We start from the raw sequence: 19,858 nt of genomic DNA, 5'->3' as shown, positions 1-19,858 counted from the left end.
CCAGGAGTCCATGCATTGGGCCTATGAAGCCAAAAGTCCCATGACATCAGGAAGATGAAGAAAAGAAGGAAAAGAGAAAAAGATGAATAGGAGAGAGAAAAGAGAAAATAATGCAGCTGGTCTGGAGTCGACTGGCCTACTGAGCTGGTGCTGCCATCTTAAATAGTTGAGCACGCTGTCCCCTCTGCACTGCTGGGCAGGGTCACTCTCTCCTGCTGCCTCCCAGCACCCCACACACTTGGGAGGCTGGGGCCAACGACTAAAGATGGTAGCTGCACCCCAGAGTCTTGCGCTTGGAGCTGCAGACACTGTTTGATGTAATCAGTGGCACCGATGAGCCACATTATGCTCAGTGGAGCTGGTTTTGAGTGATTTAGCACCTTGATAGCTTTGGAGAGGATGCTGCTGTTGGGTCACCTTTCCTGTCACTGACCTTGGAGAATCTTTCGGAAGGTGTGGTACTTTTCCACTACTTTAAGGTGCTGGCTATGTGTGGGTGTTGGGTGTTGGGTGTTGGTGGTGGGAGGGACCGCTGTTATATTGGCTCCAATGTACAGGGTAGGGGAAGCACAAACACTAGTGAAAATGTATGTCTGGGGGCCGTTCGCCCACATAACCCATGCCAGTTTTGTGCTGTTGTGATAGCTTTTTCTGGCAGGAGAGATGACATGCGAGTTGATGAATGTTGGGAAGTTGAGTGGAGCAACAGTAGAGGTAGTTGATATGCAGTGTCACTGTCAAACACCCTCTGTGTTGTTTCATCATTTGGCAGTTGTGTTTCACATCACGAGTGCAAAGTTATTCGCCCCTGCAAAACTGTTTTCTTCCAAGTGTCTGAGGTATAAAAGGAGGCAGCTTCTTCACCAGCCACCTCCCCATCACACAGTCTAACAGTGTGATAACATCAAATGGCGGTTTGTTTCCACATTGAGTTAAATTCATTGACAGTTCTGCAGCATAAGGCTAGGATCAGAGGGTACAGTTCATCTCTTGTTAACAGAATGACAAACTCCACTTGTCATGTTTCATTCAAAGGGTCCATTTGGAGCCAATGGTCAGTGTCCTGTCATATTTTAATTCACTTGTGGCTGATCCATTGCCCATCCCTAGTTGCCGCCAGTCTTTCGTGTTCTTGATTGCTACGCAGGTCCTCATTGGTAACAATGGCAGATACACAACTCTGCCTTGAATCCCTGTTTTGGTTTCACCTCTCAATCTCTCCACCAGGCCCTCCCATGAGACCATGGTGGTAAGATGGAACTTGCTGCCATGTGAGGAGAGAACATGACAAGATGCCCAGACAGAGCTAGTTGTGTTTATGGGGGCAAGGTGTGCTATTGCTGTGTTAAGCACTGTGTAAGGTGGCGGCAAATGGTCTCAGAGTCTTTGTGAGGAGCAGTACTCACTGAGCCATATGATGGTTTTTGTATTGCCCGATATGTGGTCATCCTGGTAAGTGTGTTGGGGGGGTGTCAGATGCCAGACACACAGGCTATGTTAACCCTGACACTCCCACTCTTAGCTTTCTGCATTGGCTGTCTGTCTGTATCTGTTATCAGTTGCTTTTTTAACGCATTTGCTCATATCCAATTGGAGAACATCGGGAGGCTCTACAGGACACCTGGACTGAGATGACGAAAAAATGTAATCCTTCACATTGCATTGCAGGTAACGCAGCAAGTGGCCATTTCAGCTCCTAGTGAACCATGTCTGGGCCGGTCCCAAGCAGGGCCAGAGTATATGCAGATGTTAACACACAAAGACCTCGCGAGTATTGGGACTATGAATCACACGTCGTTGAATGGGGGTAAGAATAATTCTTGTGTCTCTCGCTTTCATCTCTCACACTTGCTGTCGTTTCATGCTCTTGTAGCATGTGCTCTCGTCTCTTGCTCTTGTTGCCCCCTTGGCCCCACCCGCGCTGCGCCTCGCCTCGCCTCGCTCCCCCGGTCCCGCTCACGCCTCACCCCAGCCCGCCCTCGGCCCCGCCTGCACCTCTTCAGGCTGGTTGAAGCCTCCAGTCCTGGTCATTGTTACAGACAATTGTTTACAGCCTGTCAACCCAAAAAGAACCTGATTATTCCCTCTCTTTGTTGTTTCACGAAGTCTTCACCTTGGATTGATGCTAACGTAATACCCCAATCCTCAGAGCCTGATGTTGTAGATAGCTCCTGCCTACTCCCCTGTCTTTTCTCCCACTTCTCCACTTGCGCCCACATGCATGCCCTAGTTCTGGTATCGCTGGACTGTTAATCTTGAGATCCAGGTAATGTTCCAGAGATCCGGATTCGGATCCTACCACGGCAGATGCTGGAATTAGAATTCAATAAACATCTTGAGTTAAGCCTCTAATGATGAACATGAAACCATTGTCGATTGATGGAAAAACCTATCTGGTTCGCTAATGTCCTTTTAGGGAAGGAAACTGCCATCCTTACCTGATCTGGCCTACATGTGACTCCAGACCCACAGCAATGTGGTTGACTCTTAACTGCTCTCTGGGCAATTAGGGATGGGCAATAAATGCTGCCTAGCCAATGATATGCTGGCACAGACACCCACACCCCTGTCTGGAGCCCCACTCATGCCTTTCCCCTTGGCCACCAATCCCCACCCTGCCTGCAAACTGAGCTCGTATGCACGCTCACACATGAGGCCTTTGTGGTAGCACCAGCCAGTGCGGGAATTGAACTGTTACTGCTGGTATGATTCAGCAATGCGAACCAGCCTTCCAGCCAACTGAACTAACTGCCCGCGCCATCTCTCTGCTATCCCGTTCAGTACCAGCAGCCAAGCGCTAGAGCTGTTGGGTGGGAGGCCTATATCCAGAATGAGTGATGACTGCAGAGATCCCTGACCAGTTCTCCTGCTGTCCCTGTGTAGCTGCAGGATGGCAGCTCAAGGTGGTGATCTGTGACTGACTGCACTCGTTTGAATGTTATCCTGTTTTCTCACACAGCAATCAAGATGATTATCAGTTAGTTCGGAAATTAGGTCGTGGAAAGTACAGTGAAGTCTTTGAAGCCATCAACATCACAAATAATGAGAAAGTAGTGGTCAAAATACTGAAGGTGGGTGCTAATTGTCTAACAACGGTCTTTAAGTGTTGTAGTTATGTGTTTCTCATTCCTCGTGTTTTAATTTACCCTGTCGGTGTTCTCAGTGATTTCCCCCTCTGTCTTGCTGTTACTGAGAAGTGGGTGGGGATTGAATGGGCTATCTCCTGTGGATTAGTCTGCCAACATTACCTGTTGGTCAGCCAGCTGTGACAATACTGAGGAACAGGATCTGTAGCCATATTGTTACTCTAGCAACTGCTGGAGGCTGCATGTTCCCATGGTCTCTGATAAGATGCAAGGCATGAACATATTCTTTTTGTTTGCAGGGACAGGCTTTCTGCATATATTCGCTGTGCTACTACTGGGGGCTTGGAGAGTCTTTAGATCCCTAATGCTTTCTCCTTGGCCAATCAGAATTGACTTGCCAACCAATAAGCATCCTTTACTCCAGGAGTTAAAAGTAGTTGTGATTGTTTGAAAATTGCCATTCTTGTGTTACACTCATTCAGGACTAAGACAAAAGCCTCAGAAACATGTCTCTTTTCAGCAGTGTTTAATTTCAGCTCTGTTTGCTTTGTGAATCCTGTGCCAATGCTCACTGAATTCTTTGCTTCCACAGCCCGTAAAAAAGAAGAAAATAAAGCGAGAGATAAAAATTTTAGAGAACTTGCGAGGGGGCCCCAATATCATAATCCTGCTAGACATAGTAAAAGACCCAGTGGTGAGTATTGAGTATTATCAAGGGGCTTTTCCTAAAGTCTCTGGGTTCACAGCAGGCTCAGAAATCAGGTTCATTTGACTGCCTTCCTCCCATCACAGGGCAGTGAAATTGCTCTCTCACCTTTTCATATCGTGTCACCCCTCAGCCTTCTCTGCTGGAAGGAAAACAACCCCAACCTCTCCAGTCTCTCCTCATACCTACAGTTCTCCAGCCCTGGCAACATTCTTGTAAATCTTCTCTGCACTCTCTCCAGAGCAATTATATCCTTCCTGTAATGTGGTGACCAGAAATGCACGCAGTACTCCAGTTGTGGCCTTGCCAGTGTCTTTTACAGTTTCATCATTACATCCCTACTTTTGTATTCTCGACCTCTGCCAGTGAAAAAGAGTGTTCCTTATGCCTTCTTTACAACCTTACCTACCTGTCCTGCTACCTTCAGGGACCTGTGCACTTGCACGCCAAGATCTCTCACTTCATCCACCCCTCAATATATTCCTATCTATTATGTTTTCCCTTTTACTGCCTACCTTACACATGCCAGAGTTGGATTCCATCTGTCGCGTTTCTGCCCACTCCGTCAACCCATTGCTATCATTCTCGAGCTTACAGCTATCCTCTACACTACCCACCACAGGGCCAATCTTTGTCGTCTATGGATTTCCCAATTGTGCCCCCATCGTTCAAGTCCAGATCATTATTGTGCCCAAAACAAACAGGGGGCCCCCAGTACCAAACCCTTCGGAACACCACTTGAAATAGCTCTCCATTTGCAAGGACAGCCATCGACCATTACCCTCTGTTTCCGGTCATTAACCCAGCTTTAGATCCAATTCAACACATTGCTCTGTATCCACTGCGCTTTCACTTTTTTGGCCAGTCTGCTGCATGGAATGTTTCCTCTTGTGGAAGATTCTAGAACGAGGGGTCACTTTAAAAACAAGGGGTTGCCCATTTAAAACAGATGAAGAAAAAAAAAATTGAATGTGAATCTTTGGAAAATTGGTGGAAGCAGAACCTTTGAATACTTTTAAAGCTGTGATAGATTGTTGATGAGCAAGGAGGTGAAAGGTTATTTTGAGTAGGTAGGAATGTGGAGTAATCAGGTCAGCACGATCTTATTGAATAGTAGAGCAGCCTAGAAGGGCTGAGTGGCCTACTGCTCCTCACTCATATGTTTATAACAAACTTTTTTTGTCAGCCTCTTGATATTCCTGTAACTATATAAGACCGTAGAATATAGGAACAAGAGTAGGCCATCTGGCCCCTCGAGCCTGCTGCACCATTCAGTACGATCATGGCTGATCCCACATTCCTCATGTTCACTTTCTTGCCCTTTCCCCGTAACCCTTGATTTTCCCCAACTGACCAAGATACTATCTACCTCAGCCTTAAACATACACAAGGACTTTGCTCCCACAGCTCTCTCTGGCGAGAACTTCCAAAGACTCTCAACCCTCTTCATCTCAGTCTTAAATTGGCGATCGTTTATTCTGAGACTGTGCCCTCAGGTCTCTCAGACTCTCCCATGAGGGGAAACATTCTCTCAGCATTGACCCTGTCAACCCCCTCAAGAATCTGATATGTTTCTACAAGGTCACCTCCCATTCTTCTAAAGTAATTTGAGTAGAATCCCAACCTGTTTAACCTTTATTCAGAATCCCTTTATGAATGCCTCTCAGTATCTACCTTATCAAATCCCCTTAGAGCCTGAAATGTTTCAACTGAATCTCTTCTCATTCTTCAACACTCCAGTGAGTATATTTGGTCATGTAGTACATGGAAATGCAGGTCACACTTTATTCTAAACATATCTTATTTAATTACCACACAGGACTAAAAAACACCTTTCTTTTCTTTCCATGTCTTGGAATGGGCCTTTCTCAGTCTCGGACGCCTGCACTGGTTTTTGAACACGTAAACAACACCGACTTCAAGGTGAGTCACGTTATGAATTGTTTTGGAGTTGGAGAGGAATTATATTGTAATTATTGGCCAAGGTGTGGTTCCACGATAGAAACCCATTGCGCAGATCCAGTCCATTTACCCATCTTGTCTGTGCTAATTCATTATCACAATTCAAAATGAATCTGTCTGAGGCATTCCACTATCCATCTCCTTCAATATTCCCTCCCTCCACCACAGATGAACAGTAACAGCAGTATCTACAAGATGCACTGCAGTATCTCACCCAGGCTAGTACCTTCCCAATCTGGGGCATCTACCATCTACAAGGACAAGGGCAGCAGATACATGGGAACGCCACCACCTACAAGTTCCCCTCCAAGCCACTCACCATCCTGACTTGGAAATGTATTGCCGTTCATACAGTGTCATTGGGTCAAAATCTTGGCATTTGCTCCCTAACAAGACTCCGCATCTATCTACAGCACGCAGACTGCAGCAATTCAAGAAGACAGCTCACTACCACCGGCTGTAAGACAGTAAATCCTGGCCTATTCAGTGACACCTACATCCCACGAACGTATTAAAATTTTCTTCTTTAAAAAGCTGATTCGATTTCAGGCTGGTGATTTTCCCAGCTGAGGCACAAAGGAGCTGCAAAGCTGCGATCTCTCAGAAATGTGACAAATAACATTGAAAATTTTCCGGAAGAAATTCTCCGAAGATTCTTCCTGAACAGCTGTCGTTCCTGTGGTGTGGCTACACCCACATTGGACGGAGTTCCAACGCTGTGACCCAGCCTTGGTGAGGCATCAGTGATATTTCACATTGGAATGGGTGTGTGACGTGAAACAAATACTGCTACCGTGTAGCTGTTCCCCTTTGCTTTCTAGAAGGATATCTCCATATCCCTCTCTTGTCTTATATTTTGTGGAGAAAGCAAGAAGTGGGGCCGACCTCAAATTCTGGAGATTGCTGTTAAAGATTTCTCCCTGACACTTTGAAGGAGACTTCAGCCCATTAACTGGTAATTCCACTTGCCCTCCTAACACTTCCTGCTATGAAAAGCTGTACTTTCTTTAGGAGCTGGTTGCAATTGTTCGCCTCCAAAAGGCATGTTTTACTCACCTTCCAAGTTAGTCAGGGAATCGAGCAGGTGATGCCAATTGTGCTGCCGCGATGATGCACAGGAGTTTAAGATGCTTCGACCTAGCAGCTGTGAGAGACAAACAGCAAGCAGAATCCAGTAAAAAAGATGAAAATACAAAGCTGGCTTTGAGCTAAAATTCATAACATTTGTTAGCTCATCCACTAATTGTGTTAAAGCAAAGGAATTTGGTGTTTGTGGAAGACCTGGTGTGGGAATGGGAGAATAAGGAGTGTTTGAGAGAAAGTGCCGCATGAGGACAAAGTGCAGCCACTGACCTGTTCTTGAGAAGCGTGTATCAGAAGGCATCACAGTGGCTTGTACAATAAATATAGTTTTGGGCATATTCAGATCCTGTACAACTAAGCAGCCTCTGCGAAGAGGTAACACCCACATTGCAGAAATACTAGGAGGTCTACTATCTTTTTGGATGCATTCCCCAAGCATTATGTTTGTAATGATTGGATCATGTGGATGAGTTGATGGAGAAAAAGCGTTCTGAAAGAGTGGAAACACGCATGCTGCTCTGCTTGATTCTTTTGTGTAGTTTAGTCATCGAATCATTGGATGCTGTTAATGTACAATCAGATCATCCAAAAAACTATGGAATATAGATGGAGAGGAAGGTGATTTGTTCTGGATGGTGTTTCTAAATCCAGATCTGATCCACAAAGAGGCCATCAAACATAGGAGCAGAAATAGGCCATTCTGCCTGCTCTGTCATTCAGAGACCATGGCTGATCTGATAATCCTCAGTTTTACTCTCCTGCTTTTTCTCGATATCCCTCGATTCCCTTCCTGATTAACAATCTGACTATCTCAGCCTTGAATGTATGTAGTGACCCAGCCTCAACAGCCTCCTGAGGTAAAGAATTCCACAGATTTGCTGCCTCCTGAGGGAAAAGGTTCCTCCGCATCTCCATCTTGAATGTTATCCTTATGATGTCATACCCAAAGTGACTCTGAGTAAATTTGAGCTGTCCATCATTGCTGTGGAACTGATTGTGGCGGTTTTTAAAATGCTGTAACTGTGGTTTGAAGTAGGAATTTTTGGCAACTGTTGCGCAGCACATTGGTGAGACCTGTTCTGGAGCACCATGTAGATTGGGTGGATTAGCTGTAGGTAATGCAGGGTTACAGCAATAGGGTAGGGGCCTGAGTCTGGGTGGGATGCTCTTCAGAGAGTCGGTCTGGACTCATTAGGCTGACTGGCCTTTTTCCACACTGTGGGGATTCACTAAAAAAAAATTATTAAAACTAGGAGCAGGAGTAGGCCATTTGGCCCATTGATCAACATGATCCTAATTAATCCTCTATCTCAACGCCATATTCCTGCTCAATCCCTGTGCCCCTTGATGTCTTTTAGTGTCTAGAAATCTATCACTTTCTTGAGCATAGGTTGTAGAGGCCAAGTCACTGAATAATGTGACAGAGAATTCCACAGATTATCCACTCTCTGGATGAAGAAATTTCTCCTCATCTCAGTCCTAAATGGCCTACTCTGTATCCTGAGACAGGTGTCCATTGCTCTAGACTTCCAAGACCGGGGAAGCATTGTCCCTGCATCTAGTCTGTCCAGTCCAATCAAAATTTTACTTATACCTGAGATCCAGTCTCATTCTCCTGAACTGCAGTGATCACCGGCCTAGTTGACCCTGTCTCTCCTCAAGAAAATCTGCCATCCCAGGAATTAGTTTGGTGAACCTTTGCTGCACTCGCTCTGTGTACCTTTTCTTGGATAAATAAATCAAAACTGCACACAGGGCTCATCGCCACAATACGTGGTGTTCACACCAAGGCTCTGTACAACTGCAGTAAGACTTCGTTGCTTCGAATCCTCTAGCAATGAAGGCCAACGTACCATTTGCCTCAATTGTTTGCTGTACATGCACAGTTGCTTTCAGTGACTGGTATACAAGGATATCTAGGTCCCTTTGGACATCATTATTTCCTAATCCATCACCATTTAAATAATACTCTGCCACTTTGTTTTCCTACTGAAATGGACAGTTTCGCACTTGTTGACGTTATACTGGTCTGCCATATATTTGCCAACGCCCTTGACTTATCCAACTCACCTTAAAATCTCTTCACTTCCTCCTGACCACTTTCAACCCCACTTAGTTTTGTGTTATCAGCAATCTTGGAAATATTACATTTGATTTTCCACTGCTGGGTGAAACTAGAACTAGGGGGTATAGCCTCAAAATAAGGGGGAACAGATTTAGGACTGAGTTGAGGAGGAACTTGTTCACCCAAAAGGTTGTGAATCTGTAGAATTCCCTGCCCAGTGAAGTAGTTAAGGCTACCTCTTTGAATATTTTTAAGGCAGAGATAGATATTTGAACAGTAAAGGAATTAGGGGCTATGGTGAGAAGGTGGATAAGTGGAGCTGCGGCCATGAGAGGATCAACCATAATCTTGCTGAATGGCAGAGCAGGCTCGAGGGGCCAGATGGCCTACTCCTGCTCCTGTTTGTTAAGATCTTATGTGCTTTAATTATTACATAGTTACATCTTCTATGGGACTATATCAAAAATTTAGATTCTGAAAATGCACAAATACCTCATCCACTGGTTCTTCCTCACCTATTTTGACTAATCATATCTTCAAAAAAAAATACCAGTTGATCAGCTAGCATTTCAAAATGATAACCACCTACACCCACTCTGCTAGTTCACATCTTATACTTGGTGAATAAGTTGACTTTGGGTTTTGGGAGATTTTTCCAAAGTTTGAGAGGTCAACGTAGACATCACAATTCACATTAATTGTAAATGATTTGGATGAAGGAGTGGAAGGGTGGATTAGTAAGTTCGCGGACGATACGAAGGTGGGTCACGTTGTGGACAGTGCGGAGGGCTGTTCTAGGTTACAAAGGGACATTGATAGGATGCAGAGCTGGGCTGAGAAGTGGCAGATGGAGTTTAACCCTGAAAAGTGTGAGGTGATTCATTTTGGAAGGACAAACTTGAAAGCAGAATACAGGGTTAACGGAAAGATTCTTGGCAGTGTGGAGGAGCAGAGGGATCTTGGGGTTCATGTTCACAGTTCCCTGAAAGCTGCCACCCAGGTGGATAGAGTTGTTAAGAAGGCGTATGGTGTGTTAGCTTTCATTAATAGAGGGATCAAGTTCAAGAGCCGTGAAGTTATGCTCCAGCTATACAAAAGCCTGGTTCGGCCACATCTGGAGTGTTGTGTCCAGTTCTGGTCGCCTCATTACAGGAAAGATGTGGAAGCGTTGGAAAAGGTGCAGAGGAGATCTACCAGGATGTTGCCTGGAATGGAGGGAAGGTCTTACAAGGAGAGATTGAGAGAGCTAGGGCTTTTCTCTTTAGAACGACAAAGAATGAGAGGTGACTTGATAGAGGTGTACAAAATGATCAGAGGTATAGATAGAGTAGACAGCCAGAGACTTTTTCCGAGGGTGGAAGTAGCTATTACGAGGGGACATAGTTTTAAAGTGAGTGGAGGTAGATATAGGGGAGATGTCAGAGGTAGGTTCTTTACTCAGAATGTGGTCGGCGCATGGAATGCATTGCGGAGAGGGTAGTGGAGTCGGCCTCCTTAGGGTCATTTAAGCAGCTACTAGATAGACATATGGATGATAGTATCAGGTAGGGGTGGAGGTTAGATAGACCTTGGGTTTAGGGTAAAAGTTCGGCACAACATCGTGGGCCGAAGGGCCTGTACTGTGCTGTACTGTTCTGTGTGCTAATACATAATGTCACCTAGTTGCAAAAACAGGGTATATGGCCAACTGATATGTGCTGGTGTCTGTACTTCACCCAGGTCTGATCCCTGTTTCCCCTCATCTCACGAGAATATCTTCAATTCTTTTCTCCCTCATGTTTATCGTCTTACCCTTAATGCTACTTGCCTCAGTCTCTCCCCGTGCAATCCACATTCTTACTCCTCTTTGAGCAATGAACTTCGTCCTGAATTTCTGCTTGGATTTATTCATGATTGAATCATTAATGTGAGACATTGTTCTGGCCTTCAATGTATAATCTTCCCCCATGTATATCCTAATGAGCCTCATTGAACTTGCAAACATCTCTATCCGATTACCCTTCCTGTAAAGTTGAACTTTATTTCTTTATTTTTGTGCCTTTTACATTCTATGTTTTGGTTTATTAATCTGTGTTTTAAGGGGGTGCCAGAGAGTGGCAACGCTACACAGCACTTTTTACTGTATTTTATAACAAGATACGTGAGACTAAATAAATCAGTTTTATCTTTTCTGGGGTCAAACACTCTCTAGTCATTTCTCAGTTTTGATATTATTCTTGTAAATGTTTTTTTTTGGTAGAGCTTCCTTTTTTGAACTGGAGACCACAGTCATGTGGTGCACACCAGGTCTTTCTCATTTTCCAGAGATGGGCTGGGGATGTTGGTCCCCTTTACCACCTTCAGCATTCTATCCCGTCAATTGAGGGTGGCTGAGAAAAATACAAGCTTCTAGATACCGACCCTCTGTCCCCATGCCTCCTGAGTATAAAGTTGTCACCCTTTCGCTCCGTTGCAAGGTATTTTATATTAAGACCAGACCACCTATGATTTTACTGTCTTTCTAATGGATTTGTACGATGGTTCCTTGTTTTGTTTTCACTCCTGTAATGTATTACACCTCAGTTCTCTGCAATAAATAGCATCTTTTGATAAATTTGTTAATTGGGTGTGAGTATCTCTGGCCAGGCCAGCACTTACTGCCCTTCCCTAACTGCCCAGAGGGCAACAAAGAGACAACCGTGTTGCTATGGGTCTGGACTTGTGTGTAAGCCAGACCAGTAATTTTTTAAAAAATTCATGCACAGACTGACTTCATCACTGACCAGGCAGCATTTATTGTCCATCCCTAATTGCCCAGAGGGCAGTTCAGAGTCAACCACATTGCTGTGAGTCTGGAGTCACATGTAGGCCAGACCAGGTATGGATGGCAGTTTCCTTCCCTAAAGGACATTACTGAACCAGATGGCTTTTTCCGACAATCGGCACTGGATTCACGGTCATCGTTGGACTCTTAATTCCAGACATTGTTATTGAATTCAAATTCTACCATCTGTTGTGGTGGGATTCGAACCCAGGTCCCCAGAACATTACCTGGGTCTCTGGATTAAGAGTCCAGCGATAAAACCACTAGGCCATCGCCTCCCTTCAGGAAGGTTTTCTTCCTGAAAGAACCACATGGGTTTTTACAACAATGCACAGTGTCTATGCGGTCACCATTAGATTGGCTTTTTATTCCTGAATTCGATTATTGAATTCAAATTCCACCATCCGATGGCATTCGAGCTTGTGTCCTCAGAACATTTAGCTGGTGTTCTGGTTTGCTTGTCCAATGGTGTTACCATTCCCCTCTGACATAGAACATAGAACATTACAGTGCAGTACAGGCCCTTTGGCCCTCGATGTTGCGCCGACCTGTGAAACCAATCTGAAGCCCATCTAACCTAAACTATTCCATTATCATCCATATGTTTATCCAATGACCATTTAAATGCCCTTAAAGTTGGCGAGTCTACTACTTTTGCAGGCAGGGCATTCCACGCCCTTACTACTCTCTGAGTAAAGAATCTACCTCTGACATCTGTCCTATATCTATCACCCCTCAATTTAAAGCTATGTCCTCTCGTGCTAGCCATCACCATCCGAGGAAAAAGGCTCCCACTGTCCACCCTATCTAATCCTCTGATCATCTTGTATGTCTCTATCAAGTCACCTCTTAACCTTCTTCTCTCTAACGAAAACAGCCTCAAAACCCTCAGCCTTTCCTCATAAGACCTTCCCTCCATACCACGCAACATCCTGGTAAATCTCCTCTGCACCCTTTCCAATGCTTCCACATCCTTCCTATAATGCGGTGACCAGAACTGTACGCAATACTCCAAGTGCAGCCGCACCAGAGTTTTGTACGGCTGCAACATGACCTCATGGCTCCGAAACTCAATCCCTCTACCAATAAAACCTAACATACTGTACGCCTTCTTAACAACGCTATCAACCTGGGTGGCAACTTTCAGTGATCTATGCACATGGACACCGAGATCTTTCTGCTCATCCACACTACCAAGAATCTTACCATTAGCCCAGTACTCTGTATTCCTGTTACTCCTTCCAAAGTGAATCACCTCACACTTTTCCGCATTAAACTCCATTTGCCACCTCTCAGCCCAGCTCTGCAGCTTATCTATGTCCCTCTGTAACCTACAACATCCTTCCGCACTATCCACAACTCCACCGACTTTGGTGTCATCCGCAAATTTACTAACCCATCCTTCTACGCCCTCATCCAGGTCATTTATAAAAATGACAAACAGCAGTGGCCCCAAAACAGATCCTTGAGGTACACCACTAGTAACTGAACTCCAGGATGAACATTTCCCATCAACCACCACCCTCTGTCTTCTTACAGCTAGCCAATTTCTGATCCAAACCGCTAAATCACCCTCAATCCCATGCCTCCGTATTTTCTGCAATAGCCTACCATGGGGAACCTTATCAAACGCTTTACTGAAATCCAAATACACCACATCAACCGCTTTACCCTCATCCACCTGTTTGGTCACCTTCTCGAAGAACTCAATAAGGTTTGTGAGGCACGACCTACCCTTCACAAAACCGTGTTGACTATCCCTAATCAAATTGTTCCTTTCTAGATGATTATAAATCCTATCTCTTATAATCCTTTCCAACACTTTACCCACAACCGAAGTAAGGCTCACTGGTCTATAATTACCAGGGTTGTCTCTACTCCCCTTCTTGAACAAGGGGACAACATTTGCTAGTCTCCAGTCTTCTGGCACTATTCCTGAAGACAATGACGACATAAAGATCAAAGCCAAAGGCTCTGCAATCTCCTCTCTAGCTTCCCAGAGAATCCTAGGATAAATCCCATCCGGCCCAGGGAACTTATCTATTTTCACACCTTCCAGAATTGCTAACACCTCCTCCTTATGAACCTTAATCCCGTCCAGTCTAATAGACTGTATCTCAGTATTCTCCTCAACTACATTGTCTTTTTCCTGCATGAATACTGACGAAAAATATTCATTTCGCACCTCTCCTATCTCTTCGGACTCCACGCACAACTTCCCACTACTGTCCTTAACCGGCCCCAATCTTACTCTAGTCATTCTTTTATTCCTGACATACCGATAGAAAGCTTTAGGATTTTCCTTGATCCTACCTGCTAAAGACTTCTCATGTCCCCTCCTGGCTCTTCTTAGCTCTCTCTTTAGGTCCTTCCTGGCTAACTTGTAACTCTCAAGCGCCCTCACTGAGCCTTCACGCCTCATCTCTACATAAGCCTCCTTCTTCCTCTTGACAAGAAATTCAACTTCTTTAGTAAACCACGGTTCCCTCGCTCGACCACTTCCTCCCTGCCTGACAGGTACATACTTCTCAAGGACACGCAGTAGCTGTTCCTTGAACAAGCTCCACATTTCAATTGTGCCCAGCCCCTGCAGTTTCCTTCTCCATCCTATGCATCCTAAATCTTGCCTCATCGCCTCATAATTGCCTTTCCCCCAGCTATAACTCTTGCCCTGCTTTATATACCGATCCCTTTCCATCACTAAAGTAAACGTAACTGAATTGTGGTCACTATCACCAAAGGGCTCTCCTACCTCCAAATCTAACACCTGGCCTGGTTCATTACCCAGTACCAAATCCAATGTGGCCTCGCCTCTTGTTGGCCTATCTACATACTGTGTCAGGAAACCCTCCTGCACACATTGGACAAAAACTGACCCATCTGAAGTCCTCGAACTGTAGCGTTTCCAGTCAATATTTGGAAAGTTAAAGTCCCCCATAACAACTACCCTGTTACTTTCGCTCCTATCCAGAATCATCTTTGCAATCTTTTCCTCTACATCTCTGGAACTTTTCGGAGGCCTATAGAAAACTCCCAACAGGGTGACCTCTCCTTTCCTGGTTCTAACCTCAGCCCATACTACCTCAGTAGACGAGTTGTCATCAAGTGTTCTTTCTGCCACCGTAATACTGTCCTTGACTAACAATGCCACACCTCCCCCTCTTTTACCACCTTCCCTGATCTTACTGAAACACCTAAACCCCGGAACCTGCAACAACCATTCCTGTCCCTGCTCTATCCATGTCTCCGAAATGGCCACAACATCGAAGTCCCAGGTACCAACCCATGCTGCAAGTTCACCCACCTTATTCCGGATGCTCCTGGCATTGAAGTAGACACACTTCAAACCACCTTCCTGCCTGCCGGTACACTCCTGCAACCTTGAAACCTGATTTATGACCTCACTACTCTCAACCTCCTGTACACTGGAGCTACAATTCAGGTTCCCACCCCCCTGTTGAATTAGTTTAAACCCTCCCAAAGAGCATTAGCAAATTTCCCCCCCAGGATATTGGTACCCCTCTGGTTCAGGTGTAGACCATCCCGTTTGTAGAGGTCCCACCTACCCCAGAATGAGCCCCAATTATCCAGGTATCTGAATCCCTCCCTCCTGCACCATCCCTGTAGCCACGTGTTCAACTGTTCTCTCTCCCTATTCCTTGCCTCGCTAGCACGTGGCACGGGTAACAAACCAGAGATAACAACTCTGTTTGTTCTAGCTCTAAGCTTCCACCCTAGCTCCTTGAATTTCTGCCTTACGTCCCCATCCCTTTTCCTACCTATGTCGTTGGTGCCTATGTGGACTACGACTTGGGGCTGCTCCCCCTCCCCCTTAAGGATCCCGAAAACACGATCCGAGACATCACGGACCCTGGCACCTGGGAGGCAACACACCAACTGCGAGTCTCTCTCGTTCCCACAGAATCTCCTATCTGTCCCCCTAACTATGGAGTCCCCAATGACTAATGCTCTCCCCCTCTCCCCACTTCCCTTCTGAGCAACAGGGACAGACTCAGTGCCAGAGACCTGTACCCCATGGCTTACCCCTGGTAAGCCGTCCCCCCCAACAGTATCCAAAACGGTATACTTGTTTTTGAGGGGAATGGCCACAGGGGATCCCTGCACTGTCTGCCTGTTCCCTTTCCGTCCCCTGACTGTAACCCATCTACTTTTCTCCTGTACCTGAGGTGTGACTACCTCCCCGTAACTCCTCTCAATTACCCCCTCAGCCTCCCGAATGATCCGAAGTTCATCCAGCTCCAGCTCCAGTTCCCTAACACGGTTTCCGAGGAGCTGGAGTTGGGTGCACTTCCCGCAGATGAAGTCAGTGGGGACACTAGTGGTGACCCTTACCTCCCACATTCTACAGGAGGAGAATACAACTGCCCTAACATCCATTCCCACTGTTCTGAATTCCCAAACAGACAAATTAAAAAAAAATATACTAGTAGCCTTACCAAATCAGCGCTCAGAACCTTTTTTTTTGGTTAGAGGAGGAGGATGGGTGGGAGACACTACCTAGGTAGTGTTTCGGGTCAAGCAACCGCCCAAATATATTACCTCACTTCCTCCAAAAATGGAGTCACGCGAGGTAAGACTTTTATAACCGAAAAGCTCACCTTCCCAGGCTGCCCTCGCGCTTCCTCCCAGACTCCTGCCGCTGAAACAACTGAAAGGCCGCAGTCACGCGAGGTAAGACTTTTATAACCGAAAAGCTCACCTTCCCAGGCCGCCCTTGCGCTTCCTCCTCATCTGCCAACCTATCCCACTAACTCATCTTCCTGATACCTTTTACCCTGGCCTGTCACTGTTGCCAAACTGCCTTGCTTTCTGCAGTCTGTAACATTTTGACATTGTTGATTATGAATGATATGGGGAGGGCTGACAGAGAGGGGAGGTACGTGTTAATTTTTATCTGAAAGGGCCAGGCCACTGTCCCAGGTAGATTTGAGTGTTGTTGGGGTTTCTGTCCGAGGTGACTGATGTTACACTCTGCCAAGCGTCCTGTCATTTTGGCACATCTGTGTGTGTTGGGTGGGGTGGTTTTGTGTGAAGATTTATGAGGATCACGTGTCCTTTTCTCAATTCCACAGCAATTGTACCAGACGTTATCGGACTACGACATTCGATTCTACATGTACGAGATTTTAAAGGTAAGGGCCCTTCTTATTTATCATGCTGCTCTGTCCGAACTCTTTCCTAATCTTTTCCTGAAAAAGCTTACTAGAGTAGAAAGACCTCCTGTAAAAACACCTGATGGCAGGTTACGTTCCTAACTGGTGGTTTTCAAATGTAAAACTCTGCTGACTCCCTTGAACCTAAATGGACCAAGTCTCCTTTTTCTAACTTGCTGCTGTTACTTGTGTATCAAGTCCTCTCACTTAACTTCCTCTTGTCACCTCCTCGGAACCTCCCCATTCTTGCTTAACCCACTTCCAGGAGGGAGGGAATGGTGGGGTGGTTGCTGATGGGCAAGGTAAGTGAAGATTTGTTTTTTTTTTAAAAGTAAAAGACTGATCCTGTGGATAGTAATAGGGATAGAACGGAAGCAGATGCAGCACTATTCCAGGAACTTCACTGCACGCCACACTAAAATGAAGATGTGATTTTGGAATGCAGGTTAAACAGGAGGGATAGCTGTACTGCTTTGTCCAAGTCTCACTGAGAGACTTTGCCTTAAAAGCCACATGAACCCTGGGCTGGTGAAAGCATCTTGTCTGTGGTATACACAGTATGGAAGCGAGGACAGATATCAGGATCAGTGACTTGGGTGCGATTTGTTCTTGGAGAAGGTTCAATGGAAAGTTGGGAATCTGTAAGAGGATAAAGTTGGGTCAGGACTTCCTGGTTTATCCATTCCTTCCTTATTTTGCTAATCATTTCCAGGGTGGGAGGATGCATTTTATTGTCTGTCCCTATCCTGATATCGCTGAGCGCCTGCTAACCCATTTCAGTGGTGCCACAATAGCATGGAGCCAGAGACCCATCTTGGCACTGAGTTCCTTCATGAAAGGGCATTAATGAAAACGTAGCACTTTTATCAGCTTCAAGAGTACTTCCTGAGACTGACAAGCTCTTAATTCTCTGATTTTTTTTTTTTTTTTTCCTATTTTGGTTTTTGTTTTGAAAAATTAACTGCAAATTCTCAAACTTTTGCAACGGGATTGGAACTTGTTGTTTGGGTTATTCGCCCATTATCACTATCACTGAATTAATGTACCTATGTGGGTAAAGTAGGCACCCAGTTTAGAACCTGTTTTCACAGACCAGAAAACGTGAGGACTGACTGCTTATGTTGTCATTGCAGCCTAATGTGAGCAGCAGGCCGGGTGGAGTCCTGGAGCTCGCTCAGTGTAGTGCGGCTGGACAGGGACAGCGGGTGGTGCTGGGGACCTGGTCCTGCTGGTCAATAAACAAACCGAGACACCACTCCTTGTCTCTGTTTGGAATGGTGGAGTGTGATGGCTAGTCATGTCATGGCAGAACCCAAAGATGTCAGGCCAGGATGACCATCCTAAACCCTCCTGCTCCGGTGAATTCCCCACCCCAATGAAGATTATCACTTTTAATCTTCCCAACCAAGGAAACGTTAATGGCTTTGACCCCACACCCCAGTGAAGGGGTGTCGCTAGCATCGTTACAGGACTGTGAACACAAATCTGTGACACTTTTCCGTTAAAGACATTGTACCCTTTATCTGTGAACCCCAATGTACCTGCTTCAGCTGCTCTAGATCTGTCAGAAATAGTGAATTCTATTTTTTTTTTTTGTTGTGGTTTTGAGCTGAACTGTTACTGTTTCTTCCCCCTGGCCAGGCCCTGGATTACTGCCACAGTATGGGAATCATGCACAGGGATGTCAAACCACACAACGTGATGATTGACCACGAACACCGAAAGGTAACGTGTGCTAATGTGCAGATCATATTCTGGCTGCTCTCAGCTAGTTACAAACCGCAGAGCTTTCTGACACATGCAAGACTCAGAAGCTACAGCTCATGGAGTGAAACTGAACCAGTTAAATCCTTGCCCCTTTTTCTCTCACCTCCCCAGCTCAGAATGCAGAGAGCTTCGTCAATAGAGAGTCTGGACTGGAGTTCCTGATTACTCTGGAGCAGTTCCTCTTTGAAATCTATTCTGCAGCTTATTTGGATGAGCTGTACTCGTGGCTGTTGTTATAAATGTCTCATGGACACTGGCTCGAGCCATTGATCTCTTGAGCCTCTGGCATCTCCTGGGAATCCAGGCTTAACCAGACTCGGCCTTCTGGTGGACAGACTCCTGATAAAGGGGACGCGGGTTTAAAATTTGAGCCAGGCTCTGCAGGGGTGATGCGAGGAAACTCTGCTTCACACAAAGGACTCTCCCTTTTGAAAAAGAACCTGCAGGTGCTGGGGGTCACCTGAAAATTTTAGTTCAATCAATGAAAATTTATCTTCCCACCCCTACCTCCCCAGCGAGTAGCTCACCTCCTGACTCCCCGAAGCCTGTCCACCAGCTACAAGGCACAAGTCAGGAGTGTGATGGAATATTCCCCACTTACCTGGATGGGTGCAACTGCTTGAGACCATCCAGGACAAAGCAGCCTGCTTGATTGGCACCACATCCACCGCCTTCAACGAACTGCCAACGCTATTTCAGAGGGCAGGTGGGCTATTACTGTGGGTTTGAAGTTGCGTGTGGGACAGACAAAGTGAAAGAAAAGTAACAGATTTCCTTCCCTAAAGGACATTAGTGAACCAAGCAGTTTCCCATAGTAATGAATAGGACTTGAACCTTTGTTGTATTAACCTGGTCCTCTGGGTAACTAATGCAGTGACAGTACCACAATGCTGACTATGTGTGCTCTCTCAGTATTAACAGTGTGGCGCTCCCTCAGCACTGACCTGATTAATGTGCTTGTCTCTCTTCAATGGGACTTGAGCACATACTGTTTGGACTACATAAAAGATGTTGCTATGCACTGAGCTCTGACTGATGATGTGATAAGTTTCTCTTGATCTTTGTGCTGTAGTTCATGAGAGCGAATTATTTCTCAAAACCTGAGAGAAGCCATTCGGAGCATGCCTGTTTGCTAAGCTGAATGCTGTTAAAAATATGTTCTTCATCTTTTCAATGCGACGTATAGAACAATATTAATTCTTTATCCTGATT

General features: G+C 45.6%; 1 protein-coding gene across 5 annotated transcripts in view; it reads left to right on the top strand.

The window, feature by feature from the left end:
• Positions 1 to 19,858, top strand: part of zgc:86598 (STKc_CK2_alpha domain-containing protein) — a 79,118-nt gene that overhangs the window by 31,706 nt on the left and 27,554 nt on the right. For 4 of the 5 annotated variants that reach the window (XM_048612890.1, XM_048612895.1, XM_048612908.1 and 1 more), the window contains exons 2-7: positions 1,669 to 1,807; positions 2,960 to 3,071; positions 3,679 to 3,780; positions 5,665 to 5,715; positions 16,799 to 16,858; positions 18,521 to 18,604. In XM_048612890.1, coding sequence (XP_048468847.1) covers positions 1,707 to 1,807; positions 2,960 to 3,071; positions 3,679 to 3,780; positions 5,665 to 5,715; positions 16,799 to 16,858; positions 18,521 to 18,604 — 510 coding nt within the window. In that variant the 5' untranslated portion in view covers positions 1,669 to 1,706. Of the gene's footprint in view, positions 1 to 1,668; positions 1,808 to 2,959; positions 3,072 to 3,678; positions 3,781 to 5,664; positions 5,716 to 11,195; positions 11,359 to 16,798; positions 16,859 to 18,520; positions 18,605 to 19,858 lie in introns of those variants that run through there. The other variant, XM_048612913.1, reaches the window with a different exon arrangement.

Source organism: Rhincodon typus, chromosome 2 (assembly GCF_021869965.1).
Source record: "Rhincodon typus isolate 14 chromosome 2, sRhiTyp1.1, whole genome shotgun sequence".
Classification (NCBI taxonomy): Eukaryota; Metazoa; Chordata; class Chondrichthyes; order Orectolobiformes; family Rhincodontidae; genus Rhincodon; species Rhincodon typus.
The sequence above is the reverse complement of the archived record's forward strand: the minus strand, read 5'-3'. Positions and strand labels throughout refer to the sequence as shown.